The following is a 14246-nucleotide window of genomic DNA, read 5'->3' on the forward strand; positions in this document are numbered from 1 at the left end:
GTTGGTGTAATCACCAGTCCCAAGTGGGAGCTGCCGACAGGCTCCTTCGTTACAATTAGCCGGCTGCGTTCGCCCCGCGGCCAAGGGATACGTGCACCCAGCACGGGCCGAGCTGTACATGCAGCGTCGCACAGCGCAGCACAGACCTGCACCTTCTCGGGTTATGTGGACCACTAACTCCTTGAGGTACAATAGTCTTCTGCTTAGGATCCCTCCACCTCTGGTCTGTCATATATTAGGAATCTGTAAGACATTTTAAGGCAGCAGCTATGTCTCAAAGGGTCAGAAAGTCACAAGATTTATTTGTACAATTGTTTATAAAGCGCTAAAATCAGAGGCACACCAGAAAACTAATTTTTTATTTGAATGTTGTGCTTGTAAGAGAATGATCTTACAGCAAAGCCATTGGTGTCTTTAGAGGTCTGGATCCATTTTTTTAACCCAGCCACAGGCTACATGTATGAAGGGGGCATGAAGTTTTGTGTCTGTTCCTCTTTTTGCAGAAAGCAAATCTTCTGTTTCCCCAGAGTGTCTGGGAGACACAACATCAAGTATTTTATTAGCCGTAGTGATATAAGGCATTTTTGAAAAGGCTTTCAGTGCTCTCAGAGCAGGCTCACCAAGTTTTTTAGCTTTTAAGAGTAATGTTGCCCGTTCGTGTGTCTGTAGGGGACTCGTGTGCATTCTCTCTTCTTGGTCAGCGTGGCTTCAAGCCCTGCAGCTTCTTGTACGTCCATGTAAGGGCTTAAAAAGTAAAGTGGTTGCCGTGCTCCTTCAGTTCCCTCTTACCTGCTGTGGCATCAGGATAAAACCCATCTGTGCCTGGCAAGCAGTTGCATGTATATAAAACAAGCAACTACTTTGTCACAGTATTTTTTGCCTCGTTTCCTTTTTTTATCCCCTCTGGAGAATATATAACAAACCAAAAGAAATAAAACAGAAGAGACTATGGCAGAGCATGAATTCATCCCGTAACAGTTGCAAGCCCTCATCCTGCTGCCCAAAGTGTAGGCTTGAGGCTGAAGATGTAAACCCCGTCCTTCAGCTCAGCGCAATGACCAGGCGCAGAAGCTGTGTATCCTGCCTTTGGGAACGACAGGGCTTACGAACGCTTCATCTGCCTCTCCCCCGCCTGCTCCCGTGGCTCTGTCGTGCAGGTACGGACAGGGGACATGTCGTCCGCGTGCCATATGAGCAAGCGAGAGGGTGTTTGCTTCCCTCCCTCCTCCCAGCGAACCAGCAGGCAAACCGTGGAACTGGTTCAAGCTCTGTAGCTTCCTGACGGTGCTGTGCTTTTTAGGAGCCGGTAGCAAATGGACCCGTTTCCTCCGTGTGTAATCAGTCGCTGACTGATATGTAGGCACTAAGAACATGATGTATCTTCTAAAACTGCTTGCCTTGAGAGATAGTAAAAAATACTTTAAATTGTGATCTGGAGAGGGTGTAAATCTCAGTGGTCTTTTTTTTCTCTCTCACTCCCTTTTTTTTCTTTCTTTTTGTGGAATCGGGTTACTTTGGCTTTCCAGTCAATCCTCCCAGCTTCCCTCCAAATTTTGCCAAAACCAAGTGGGATTAGGACAAGGCTTATTCTTACAGTTCTATTTGACGGACTATTACACATTCCATTTGGTAGCTGGTCCAAGGAGACAATTAATCACAAAATCAAGGACAAATTGGTTTTCCAGAACTGGCATAGCTACGCCTTGGATCCTGATGAGGTGAACAGCAGAGCTCAGGCTGCCTGCTAGGTGTCCAGGGTAGCTGTGGTACGAAGGAGGAAACCACCCATCCGTGGAGAAGACTGCCTACTTCAGGGGAAAGGATTTTTTCATGCTGATAACTTAGTATGGCTTAATGTTTAAACAAGCCTTGAGATTTGCAGTTCGAGGTTCCTTGCTGAAGCGGAAACGTAGAGTCTCCTCCTGTTTAATCAAAGTCCATCTGGCAGCACTATTGGTGTTTCGTTTTGTTACTACTGCCTTCAATCTGCTTCCATCTGATAGCATCAGAGTATCTTGGAGACCCAAAGCATGCTTCCCTGTTGATTGCAAAGCCCGCTCTAATGTCTTTTACCAAATCTTCGTGGGATGTTTTTCGGACTGACTCATTCATCATCTTAGCTTTAAAATGGTCTTCCTGGTAGTGGTCATCTAGACCAGGAGAAGCAAATAAGCCTCACAGTTGTAATATTTGCTTGTCCCAGTACAGGGACAAGAAGATGATCTTTAAAATGTGTCTAAGCATCATATAATTTAATGAACTACCTAATATGCTTCCCCATGATGATCTGCTGCAAGCACAGTTTCTTTTCCACATCTCAGTTGTATGTTGTTCTAAAACACTGAATTTTGGACTCCTTGTCAAGTCTATGATGATGGTAGCTGCCTCTTCCACGTGCCAAGATGTTTTATTGCATAAGCCAGAATATGCCGCTGCGAACAGCCAGTGGACTCTTGCCCATCCTGCCCATCAAAACTTGAAAAGTTCAATCAAAATCTTCAGCTGGTCTCTAAAATACGTGTGACTTGCAAAGTTGCAACATGGAGCAGCCCGCTCCAGGATGTGAGGTGTCGCTCCCTGGACTTTGCTGTATGCAGTAGCTGTCTTGGGAGAGCAATGCTCGGTCTGCGTGTCTTCCCTGCTCTGGGGAAGGATCCTGCTCCCTGCCTGCTGCAGGGCGTCCATGCAGCTGTTTTCATCCGTGCCTATGTTTTAGTCCTTCTTTACTATGCCATGCCACAGTGTGTGATCACAGGGTACTAATTAGAGGCACACAAGGCAGCCTCTGCTGCTGGGGGTTAGCTGCCCAGTGGGGAATTGCTTCCAGATTTTGGGTGTCTGAGGACCTAATGTTCAGATCCATGTTCTATGTGTGGTGTGGATTCTTTCGGTGGCTAATGATAAGTTAAAATCTTTAAACGTCTTCCTTATCATGTTGTCTTCAGTTGTGATGGATTATGAATGTAATGGGTAGGTAAATTGGGATTTGAGTTAGTCCGGCTCAGGCCCCTAAAACTGGGCCAAAGAAAATCTGAGCAAAAGTGCAATTAAATCTGCTGGGATTTTTGTTTAAATTCTGTTGAAAATGTAAGGGAATTTCACCTTCCCTGCACTGCTAGCCTATTTACTTGTGTGCTAAAAATAGCCTGTAATCTAGGACACTCTTACGGAGAAACCAGGAGGAAACCGAGTGGAAGGGAGAGCTTTATTTGTATGCATTGGGATTCTGGCAATAAATTACCACTTGTCTGCTCCTGCTGTAGTTATTTCTATGGAGTCTTTTGACTTAAAAAATAATATTAATTAAAAAAGGATTTTTGAAAAGATTTAAAAGATTTCCCGAGTGCCACTGTACCAAAAATAAAAATAAAAGAGAAACAAAACCCAAATCCTTCATCTTCCATCCAGCTCTGCATTTCATTGGTAGCACCCACCATTACCAAAGGAAAAAGCCAGTTCTGAGGGGCCCCTCAGGTCCTCTCTGCACCCAGAAATGCCATGTGTCCTCACTGGGCTTCAAATAAACCTAATTCCTGCTTGGATCAATAGGATATGCATGACGGTGCTCAAGAGAGGCAAACTGGGTTTTTACCGCTGCCCTTCACAATGTGATCAGTCAAATAGCTCTTACCGCTGTTCTTTATTCTTTATGGGAAGTACAGGGATGGGAGGACTTTCACAACAGCTAAGCCAACCGAACTGGTCTCTCAGTAACCCTGATTATATGAGAAGTTCTCTCTGTCAAAGATATTGCTGTTGTTAGAGCTAGCTAAGATCCATCTCTTCAATTATTCATTGTTTTTTTTCTCCTTAGCCTTAAAAGGACAACAGACATGATGTTTGGAGGAAAGCAAGTAGTGGTTTGTGGCTACGGAGAGGTAAGGGTCTACTATTTCATCACGTGGAAAACACTTCCCACATTACATCCAGCTGCATGTAAAATCGGTGCATCCTTTGCATGGCTTTATCCTATGGTGCTTTTCTCTGCATCTGCAGTTATCTTGAAACCTGATGGCAATAGGCCTGGTTTGACAAAACTGAAGGTTTTCCATCTACAGTTTCCAGCATATGTCTTAAGTATTAAACAGAGAGTGAATCTGAATCTTAAAATACATGTGTATTAAATATTCTGAATATCTTTAATAACAGAATATTAAAGTATTCAGAGGCTTGCTTCTGCAGATGCACGTGTGCAGCTATAGCATTGCATGCTGAAAACGTGGTCAAGAAAGAAGTTAATCTTGACTTACCAGTGTGCTTTCACCCCAACTGGAGGAATCCTCCCTAGAGGGGTGACTGGGATATTCATCCTTCAGCCATTGTAGGGACCAGTGAAGACCAGTTATGGTGGGCCATACTGTGCTACTGTACTGGGACTGTTTTCCAAAGAGCTCAGTCTGGACGCTGCTTTTCTTCCGTTGCGCTGGCTCGTTTCACGTGAGCCGCTGAGCAAATTTTGGGCAGACTCGGCCGATTGCACGTCCCCCTGAGCCTATGGAAAGGCGAAGCAACCGCAAAGTACGGGCAACCTTGCTCATTTAACCAAATCCCTGAATTCCCCCGTGAACCGCGCTGCGTGTGTGTAAAGATTAAAGCTAGTTAACCCTGAGAGATTAAAAAGTTAAGCGTCCTAAATAGAGCAAAGGTTGTAAGAGCCTCTTAAACTTTCTCTGCGATAAGCGTAATCTCTCGTTATCGCTGTGCTTTCTAGATACCAGGATGTGTGGAGGAAAAAGAACTCCCTGGGATGGGAACGAATGGCACGCTTATTTTTTCGGTGCCTCTTCTAGCTGTGATGGGGGCCTGACTCAGGTCCTGGATTACTCTGAATCCAGAGTTTTCAAGCAACTGGAAAGTTTGCATATGGAACCAGAGCTGGTTCAGAGCTTGCAAATCAGGTTGCGAGGGCGTTTGGCTCTTTTCTTCCGACTGCAGAAAAGAAGCTCAGGGTAGTACAGTCCATATGAGCTTCGAATGGCCTCAGCAATGATTATGGCAGCAAGATGGAGTTCTTTTAAAATATAAAGGGAGTGGCTGTGAGTTCCTTTTGGAGAAGGGAGATAACACCGCAGGGAGCGGAAGGCGCTGGCTCCAGCCTGTCCGTTCCCGCGTAGGCAGTTGTCGTAGCGCTGCTCCGTCGTGCTCCCAAGCTCGTGGCGTCTCACCTCTTCCTTTGTGCTGTTCTCCCTCCCCAGGTTGGAAAGGGCTGCTGTGCTGCTTTGAAGGCCATGGGCTCCATAGTGTACGTGACAGAGATCGATCCGATCTGTGCCCTGCAGGCCTGGTAAGGAGTAGCACGGAGCCTGGCTTCTTCTGGAGGCTTCTTTCAGGAAAAACGTGGCCGCAAACCTGTCAGCAGCAGTCCCTCTCTAGAGGGTTGCTGATGAGGGGTTTGGGGCTTGTCAGCACACTCGGAGGGACCCGCAGCTCTCCTCTGTGGCCAGCAAAGGGTTACGGCACTAGGGATCAGCCAGTTGTCCTGTATCCCACATGCTAACCTTGCCTAATAATCAACACTGCTTGAAAGAGTTGAATGTTATGGCTCGGAACGATATTGGGAGCGAGCTGCTAACCTTGGAGAGCAAACTTGGGCCTTCCTGTGTTGTGTGCACATGTCACTGAAGGACGATTTCAGTTTCTGTGCTCACCCGCCCCTCACAAACCTCCGCAAACCTCACGAAAGCTGGTACCCTGGCACGGGGCTGAAAGCACGCGGCTGTCCCCTCGCACAGGCACCGTGCAATTATACCCGGCCTCGTTTCCTCCAGGTGAAAGTTGGCTTCTTGCAGAGATGCTGCTTATGCTTTAGAACTTGTACGATGGGATCGTAAACAGAAGAGCAGTCATTTTGCAAAGTCCCAGAAGTGTGTGGAGCCTTATTAAACCCACCGCCTTTCTCGCTAACAGCAAGCTTTCAAAGGGCTATTGCAGTGCGAAGAGCTTAATTAGCAGATCTGATCAACTTTCTGTTCAGCCTGTTTGCTTTGCAGCCTTCCCAAGTCTGCAGCAACCCAAGAAATATAAGAAAATGAGCTGGATGGAGTCTACTATGCCACATCCAGCAGCAGAATTCCTAATTTGTTAATTTAATCTTTTACAGCAACCACTCATTTGATTCTGCACGTGCAGTCCCTTTCCTAAGGAGTTTGCACTGGGACAAACTGTAAATGGGACATGCTGAGAAATCCAGCAGAAAGAATTTTACTTATTTTTTTATAGTAACTATAATTTTGCAGCTTGTGAGAATCACAGAAATAAGTTCTCAGGAGGACTGTCAATGAATCCTAAAAAATCTTGCCCTTGTTATCGGATGTGCTGAACACACCTTTCTCATTAAAGTCAGTAAAGACTTGCTGAGTGCTCAACACTTCCAAACATTATGTAGATGCCTAAATATGGGTTTACAAAGTTAATGATAGACATCTGTGGGTTTTGGTGTTTGGGTTTTTTTTTCAAGATGATCTAAATCCATAGCAGAAAGGATTCTGCAGCAGGAGAATATATCTGCATGTTCTGGATGTAGTCTGTGGGAGTAGTTTTAAAAAAGCTCTCTTGGTTGAAAATTGAGATTCTTTGATCCAGAGTCCTTGACAGAAAATGTGAAACCCCTAAAATCTCTTTTCAAGTGCCACTTTTCCCACAACAGGCCCAAGTCCTGTGAGTTAACAACTCCAGAAGCACTCCTAGTGGCCTGAGATACCTGTCCCTTAGCATGCTGCGTTGCCGTTTTGCGGTCTTTGTCACTGAAGAGTTAAAATGAGCATCTGAGAGTCACTTGAGCTTTTTTCTGGTTTTGGCATATTTTTACGGGTTCTCAAACTATTTTGTTTTTTCCCCTCTTAGCATGGATGGATTCCGGCTCGTGAAACTCAATGAAGTCATCAGACAAGTTGACATTGTCATCACCTGCACAGGTAGGCAGTCCCCAAGGCAGGAGGACTGGTTGTAAGGGATGTGCACCCAATAATCATGTCCATCCTTTTCCAACGGAAAGCAGCAATGAGGCCATAAACACGGGGAACGTCAWATTGCTTCTCCCACAACTGGCAGGTGATCTGTGCCCGGAGATATGCCGGAGACCTGCTTCTTCTCGTGGCAGTCCGGGAGCATGCTTGTTCTGTCGTTCTTGCTTTTTCTTTGCATGATACAAATAGCTGCACTGAGCCGTGGAAAGGGCCAGAGCACAGTCAAACGCTGCAGGAGAGCATGGAGGGACCTCCTCAGATGCCCTATAAGCCAAGGGCAGTGCTGCGTCTGGCCTCAGGTTGTTTAGGGAATCAGCTGAGGCAGCAAACTGCTGTACTTGGGGCACTGCTCAGACTGCATTGCTCCAGCCACCGGAAGTGTTTCACGCGTCGCGGTAGAAAGTGTTGTTTGGCCATTCGCATTGATTACCAACGTGCTGTGTTACAGGCAACAAGAACGTGGTGACCAGAGAACATCTGGACCGAATGAAGAACAGCTGCATTGTGTGTAACATGGGACATTCCAACACCGAGATCGACGTGGTGAGCGCCGGTGGGGCTGCTCGGGCGAGGGGATGGGGAACAGCGCAGGGTGGCCGCTGCTCAGGGGTGACAGCGCTTTCAGGACCCTTCAGCAGCAGTGCCTGATGCAGTACCAGCTAATCTGGCAGGCTCCTGTGAGGAGTTAAAATAATCCGCTGCTCCCCACGTCCCAGCTGACACTATCAGGCGGGTCGTTGTCCTTCCTGTGATGCAGATGTGAAACCGCTTCGGCTTCCAGCGTAGTGACTGGCATGCGCTAGCCTGATGCCTTCCCTTAGAGTCAGCACTAACCTCCTCTAGCATAGTGCCTCTGCTTTTGCGTTATTATGCCATTAAGATCCAGCCGAGAGTTCAACGTCGTGCAGCGCAGCAGGCTCACCCCCATCACGCGTGACTGACCAGCACTGACATCTGCTCATCTGTGTTAAAAGTAGAAAAATACAAGAATCTTGTCTGAATGCCAGTAGAGAATTGCTCTGCCAGAACCGCACATTTGAAGCAACTTTCTCTGTGCCTTGCTGTCAAGCCACCTTGCTGGGAAGGAGTGACCGCAGCAATGCACGGTTTAGTTGGTGAATCCTTTTCCGTTCAGCTTCTCAGCCTGGCTTTCAGTCAAAAGAGCTTGAACAATAGTTGTCGCTAGAGCTTTGACGTATTGTAATCATAAAAGTAGTTCCTAGGTTATGATTCATAAAGGCTTCATTGGTCTGGGACTGCGACTGGGTCCAAAGGAAACTATAAGCCCAGGACAATGTCAGCGAAGGCCTGAGTTGCTTCCTTTTTTCTTCCTATTATGTAGTTTCTGTTTTCTGATGTTTTGCCAGTGCTTTAACTGTTTTAACACCGTGTTTCAGGCAAGCTTGCGTACACCTGAGCTGACCTGGGAGAGGGTGAGATCTCAGGTAGACCATGTCATCTGGCCAGATGGGAAGAGAATAGTCCTGCTGGCGGAGGTGAGTAGCATACAGGGAAGGAGAGGGACTAGCAGCCTGTTCTCTGCTTCTGGAGAAAGCAAGCAAGCGTTGAACGAGCAGTGGTGCCAAAGCGCTTCCAGAAATCACCTCCTGGGCCTCCACAGTGCAACAGTCCCCCTGGTTGAAAGGATTTTTTTTAACCCTGTTTTGGCTGATGAGTTACTGGAACACAGAAAAGCTCCTCTGTTTTTCTTTATCCATCCCTAGCAGCGTCCCACCACAGGGTATTTCATCAGATTTTCACTTCTAAATCATTTTACTGAGTTATAACAGTACCCAGTGCCTTGGGATTCAAATGCATGTGATTTTTCCAGGGCTGCAGCCCAGTCCAAAGCAACTGGCTGTTGCCAAACTTTTGTTGTGGCTTTGAAGAACGCAAGTGGCTGTGTTCCCTGGCATGTCTCTCCGTGAGCCCCATCTAGTCGTGCTCTCGCCCCCGAGAGTTCTCAGGCTAAGCTGCGACCAGCCACCTAACACAGAAAAAAAAAGTCCTCAGGCAGCCTCGCTGTGCGAAGTAGTGATCTCTGGTAAGAGAGCAGCGTCCTGGCTGCAGTCTAGTTCCGTTTAACCACTGGTTACTTCCTTTAACCTTTCCCTGTACCAGTAGAATCCCTTGGAAACAAGACCATTCACTTCAAACTGAACAGTGACACAGAAATGTTGCGTTTCACCCCAGAAGGGATGCGTTTCACCGGTGGCTCAAATGAGTTCCTGTATCTTCTTTGCAGTTTGTAGACTGGTTTTGATGCCGTGTTGAGATAACGGTCGTTTTTTTGCCTCCCCAGGGCCGCTTGCTGAACCTGAGCTGTTCCACCGTCCCCACCTTTGTATTGTCCATCACTGCAACCACTCAGGTGAGTAGGGTTCGGGGCGAGCAGAAGGCAGTGTCTCACTCCACAGCCTGCAGGAGTAACTTACCTAGGTGTCTTCTTCCAGGCTCTGGCTTTGATAGAGCTGTACAACGCTCCAGAAGGCCGCTACAAGCAAGATGTGTATTTGCTGCCTAAGAAAATGGGTAAAGATGTACTTGTTGCCTTCTCTTTTCTTTAACCGAGGTGGAACAGATGGGAGCTTTTGCCTGGCTGGGCTGAGGCTGGCAGGGTGTTGCAATCTCTGGAGCGCTCTTGTTTACCTCCCTGCCAAGCTCTGGGTCTCGCAGCGAGTTCCTCCCACTGGCTCTGTGCTCTTCTCTAAATCGGCTTCGTTGCTTCCCTCCCCCACCTGGGGAGGACTTTGCAGGAATACGTTTGGGGTGATTCAGGAGAGTTTTGCGTGCAGGGCTTCTGCCAGCAGAGCTGCGTTAGTTGGCTGTGAAGAAATGCAGCCCCTGACCAACAGCTCTGCCGGCAGAATCCCCTCACGAGCTGTGCTGGCCACACGGGGCTTTTGCTCTCCAGCTTGTCTCTGCTTGTGCTAATTGTATTTTGCTAGACTGGGCACAGCTTTGTCCCTAATTTGCCTGTATGTTAGGTGTCATCTATCAGAACTGGGCACTGCTTGTATCAGAGCATCCCAAGTGGAAAGTCAGTCTGTCGTACGCACCCTCATCACGGTGGAGCAACCAGAAAACTACAGCTCCGCTTTTAAAATATAACTGCATCCTTACGGTAGTGTGTCCACCATTTGCTCAGAGGCCAGAGAGCTGGGTTTGGACACTTCTCTGGATCAAGGTTTGGATGTTGGCTGCCACCTAAAATGTTTTTAAATACTGTTCAGCGTGGTGCAGGCAATTAATCTCAATAGCAAACGTGCAGCCTCTTAGTCGCTTACCAATTCGAGCAACAGGTGTTTATAAGACACTGAGCGCTTTCAAATATTAATGGCACCGTGAAGTCGAGGGAAGCGTAGCTTTTATCTTGGCTGCGGAGGAACGGAGTCAGCGCTAAACAGCTTGCCCAGAGACGCTGCATAATGCAGCAGCGGACTCGGGCGTCCTGCTAGCTCCTCCCCAGCTGCCAGCAGCAGACACCTTCTGTGATCTGGGACAGTTCGTAGGAGTTGCTGCTTCATGCTGGGTTTTTTTGGACGGGCTGGGAGAGCACAGTACTTCTCGTGGCTCTGTAAGATCGGTATTTTTTTCAGAGCAGGGTTGTTTTGCACTGAGTTGCTCTGTCTGTCTCAGAATCCATGGGCATGAGAGCTTTGATTTTCTCCGTGAAGGCTGAAAAGCAGCCCTGCAATCTAGCAGTGAAGGAGGGTTTCCTTGGCTCTGTCGAAGCCGGTGGCCTGTTTCTCCTGCAGTGCTCGACGAAACCGTTGATGTTGAGATGCGGGCGGATAGATGGAGAAAGCACTTCCAAATTGCTGGGCTGCTTGAAGCGTTCAGCCGCGGGGAAGTCACCCGCCCCTTCGGCCAGGCCTGCGCTCCTGCCCCGGGCAGAGCTCCGCGAGAAGGCAGGCCGGGCGCCACGGCTTGTCACGGCGGCTCGTAGAGCGATGCCTCCCGTGCTTTGGGCTTTCGAGGGCTCTTTGGGAGGGCGGGGGGACTCGGGGCGCCTGCCTTCTCCATACTAACTTCCCAGGGCTTGAAACCGTTTCAGACGAGTACGTGGCAAGTCTTCACCTCCCGACGTTCGACGCGCACCTGACAGAGCTAACGGACGAACAAGCAAAATACCTGGGACTGAATAAGAACGGGCCTTTCAAACCAAACTACTACAGGTGGGGCTCCAAACCCCCGTCGTTTTCTTCCCCAGTGACTTTGTGGTCCTCGGGGAGGGGGCGGACAAGGGACCGGCTTGCTGACAGCTCCCGTCGCCACTCGGAAAGCGGCAGCGGCGCGGGGCGAGCGGGGACGGCGCGGCGGAGCCCTGACGCGGCACGCGGCGCGCTCTTAAAACACATAAAACGAACGTTTTTAGCGTGAGCCCTCGGATTGCTCCTGTTCCCAGGCTTACGATCAGGGGTTTACTGTGAGAAGGGAAACAGCTTTGCACCGCTGCGGGGCAGCCCGGGGACTGAAGCCCTGGTGTTTCGTTACAGCAAAAGGCAGTTTCTTGGCACGGCGCTGGGTACGTAGGTCTGCAGGGCTAGAGCAAGAGCAAAACGCTCCGCTGCTTGGGGCTTGGCAGGTTTTGCTCGTGCCGAGCCGTCGTCTTTTCCTGCCCTGCTCTCCGTGCAGTTAAAGTAAGGTTTATCAAAAGCCTCGATTCTCAACCCATGAAGTTCAGGAGGGAGAAAGCTCCTCTTTCCTTGGCAGCTTGCTGGCTGTCACACGTATCCTCATTTGCAATTTGAATTACCTGCTTTTAATTTCCAGCCAGACGGGAGCTTTCTGGCACCCAGTGCTCCAGGCATCTCTCAGTTTGCTGAATTAAACCAGTCTGAGCGAGGTCCTTGCTTTTAGGGCATTCCCTAGTCCTTCCTGCCCCTTCCGTGCATCTCCTCCGGGTTCTGAGCGTGTTTACGTGCTGCTGTTGCCAACATGGGGGACTTGGCCCGAGTCGGGCTGCGCCTTTGGCTTTTATCCTTCCTGCGTTTGAAGTGAAAGGCAGAGTTAAAGCCCAAGGCAGCCGAGGGCGGGTGTCTAAATATAAAGTGGCATTTGTGGGGGAGGAGACGAGGACTTAGGCGCTTTATAAATAATCTCTTTTCTTCCGTGGTGTCTCCCCCCCTGCTAAACCACGCCGCGTTCACGACGGGGAATACTGCACGTTTTTCCCCCAGCGGCTCACCGGAACCTCCTTTTCTTTTCTCTTTCCCAGGTATTAAATTCCTGCCGCTGTAGCCAGGAGAAGCGTAAGGAACAAGAATCCAAGTCTTTTCTCAACTACTGTACAGGATGAAACAGCGCAAGCTTCCTAATTTAGAGCTGGACTTGCTCACGTAGTAGACAGTGTGTTAGGTTATTTATTTATTAAACTAGAATACTGTACACGCGGCCTCTGCCACTGGTGTTCGTACTGCCACGGGACTGGGAGACGGTTGATTTTGTTTCGTTTTTGGTTTGTTGGGTTTTTTTTTTTCTTCATTTTCTCTTTTGGTTGTTCTTTCCAAGGGGCCGGGAGGATGGGGAGCGAGTGATGTGGGGAGAGGAAGAAGCTGGTGGAATTAATTTGCTGCAAAGCGTTTGTCAGCTTCGAGTAATCCGTCGTCACCGCCGGCGCGACGCGCGCGCAAGGGACGCGGCGGGGGAGACCCGAGCTCCGGTTTCGAGGGCGCCCGGTACTTTTGGTTTCCTTCGTGCCCAACCGTTCCTCCCGTCGGAGCAGGAGCCGCGGCAAGTCCCAAGAGCTGCAGCCGCTGTGCGGGGCAGGAGGGCGGCTGGATTTTAAGTTTTCGTGCCATTCGGAAGCGGAACTAGCGCAACCTCGCTCGCTCCGGACACCGCCGAGGAGACCGGCGCCGCCTTAAGCAGCGAAGCGGCGAATCTTGCCGGCAGCCGCTGGGGAAACCTCTCTTGATCCCGCTTGCTGCCCGAGGGACGGGTCTGCCGGCGAGTCGCTGAATTCTGCCTTAGCGCTGCTGAAAGCTCTAACGAAGGGTCCGGCCGTTAGCGTCCGCCGGGGAGATCCCCCAGCACCCGGCGGGAGCCGGCAGGGCCGAGACGTGCCCGCGCTCGGTGGCGCTGGCCGGGTCTGAAGGACCTCGAACGCGAGGTCTCGGTCGCGCCGAGTTTCGGTCCTCGTGGAAATTCCTCGTCCTGTAGGAAGACGCCTGTTTTAACGGCAACATTTCCCAGCTTCTCACAGGAGCCCTTGGAGTTTTATTTTCTAGTAATTTTTGTTTATAACATAGTAAAATCTGGAAATCCCCTTTGACTGTATAAGACGAACCCCGGAGTACTCAGCACCCCTGTTTTGTGCGCAGGGATCAGGACCACAAGCAGGCTTCAGGATTGCTCCAATCATGGCAAGTCTGGATGGATTAGTCGGAGCTGACRGAGAACCAATTTGCCGTGGTGACTTGTTTTGGCCCAAGATGTCCTGCCCGAGTGCCACAGACAGCGTCGCACGCTTCTCACGGTAACTTCTGAAGCCTCTGCGTCTCGCCAGAATCGGGAGTCTTCTTCTGTCCTCCCCGACTCCTCTGCCGTCGTGAGAAGAGGAATCTTTGGTGGCAGCTTGTTCACGCGCGAGAAGGGACAACCTGCGGCGTTACGGCCTCCGCAGCCGAGTCTTGGTGGCAAGATCTGAAGCCGACTTGTCCAGGGTCCGCTTGTCTTCAGAGCAAGTTTTCTGGGATGCTTTCTGGTCCAGTTTTCTCTTTGAAGAGTTTGCACCTTCTCAAATAGCTTAACTAGAAAAGTAAGGGATGCCTCAGAGAACGAGTGTTAACCACAAACTCTAAATAAACTAGTGAATTTTATTCAGATCCTGAGATTTTTGGGAAGAGTCCACTGAACTATTTTAAACTTCCAAGTTTGGACCTATTTTCTCATGCTGGAGTAGCCTGGTCTGCAACAGCCAACAAACCCTCGAGTTTCTTTCGTTATTTGTAGGTGCGTAGCATGAAATCCTGCTCTCAGGACAGTCAGTCATGGAAATCCCCTCGGTTTCTCCGGAGCCCGGGACTTCACTCGTAGGCCGTGCTGCCCAAATGGGCTTTTTGCTTTCTGGTGAAGCCCCGGGAACTTCTCCACCCACGTAGATTTGAGATCTCGGACGTGTTGACTGCACAAGTGGAAGGAGTAAAGGGAGAGAGGAGGTTTTCATCTGCGCACCAGGCTTGTCCGAGCAGATCCGGCAGCCAGGACGTGGGGAACGTGCCGCCTCTCGGGAGTGCCGCCCTCTCTTGGATCAGGCACGGAAAGAGAAACGCCTGG

At 49.5% G+C, this 14246-nt stretch overlaps 1 protein-coding gene across 3 annotated transcripts in view; it reads left to right on the forward strand.

Moving 5' to 3' along the window:
• Positions 1–13076, forward strand: part of AHCYL2 (adenosylhomocysteinase like 2) — a 107054-nt gene extending 93978 nt beyond the window's left edge. For all 3 annotated transcript variants that reach the window (XM_026091161.1, XM_026091160.1, XM_026091162.1), the window contains exons 9-17: positions 3815–3878; positions 5196–5284; positions 6844–6914; positions 7414–7508; positions 8363–8461; positions 9268–9336; positions 9419–9497; positions 11023–11143; positions 12187–13076. In XM_026091161.1, the coding sequence (XP_025946946.1) occupies positions 3815–3878; positions 5196–5284; positions 6844–6914; positions 7414–7508; positions 8363–8461; positions 9268–9336; positions 9419–9497; positions 11023–11143; positions 12187–12193 (694 nt within the window). In that variant the 3' untranslated portion in view covers positions 12194–13076. The remainder of the gene's footprint in view (positions 1–3814; positions 3879–5195; positions 5285–6843; positions 6915–7413; positions 7509–8362; positions 8462–9267; positions 9337–9418; positions 9498–11022; positions 11144–12186) is intronic.
• Positions 13077–14246: the final 1170 nt, after the last annotated feature.

Source organism: Apteryx rowi, unplaced genomic scaffold (assembly GCF_003343035.1).
Source record: "Apteryx rowi isolate R43461 unplaced genomic scaffold, aptRow1 scaffold_9, whole genome shotgun sequence".
In the NCBI taxonomy this organism is placed as follows: domain Eukaryota; kingdom Metazoa; phylum Chordata; class Aves; order Apterygiformes; family Apterygidae; genus Apteryx; species Apteryx rowi.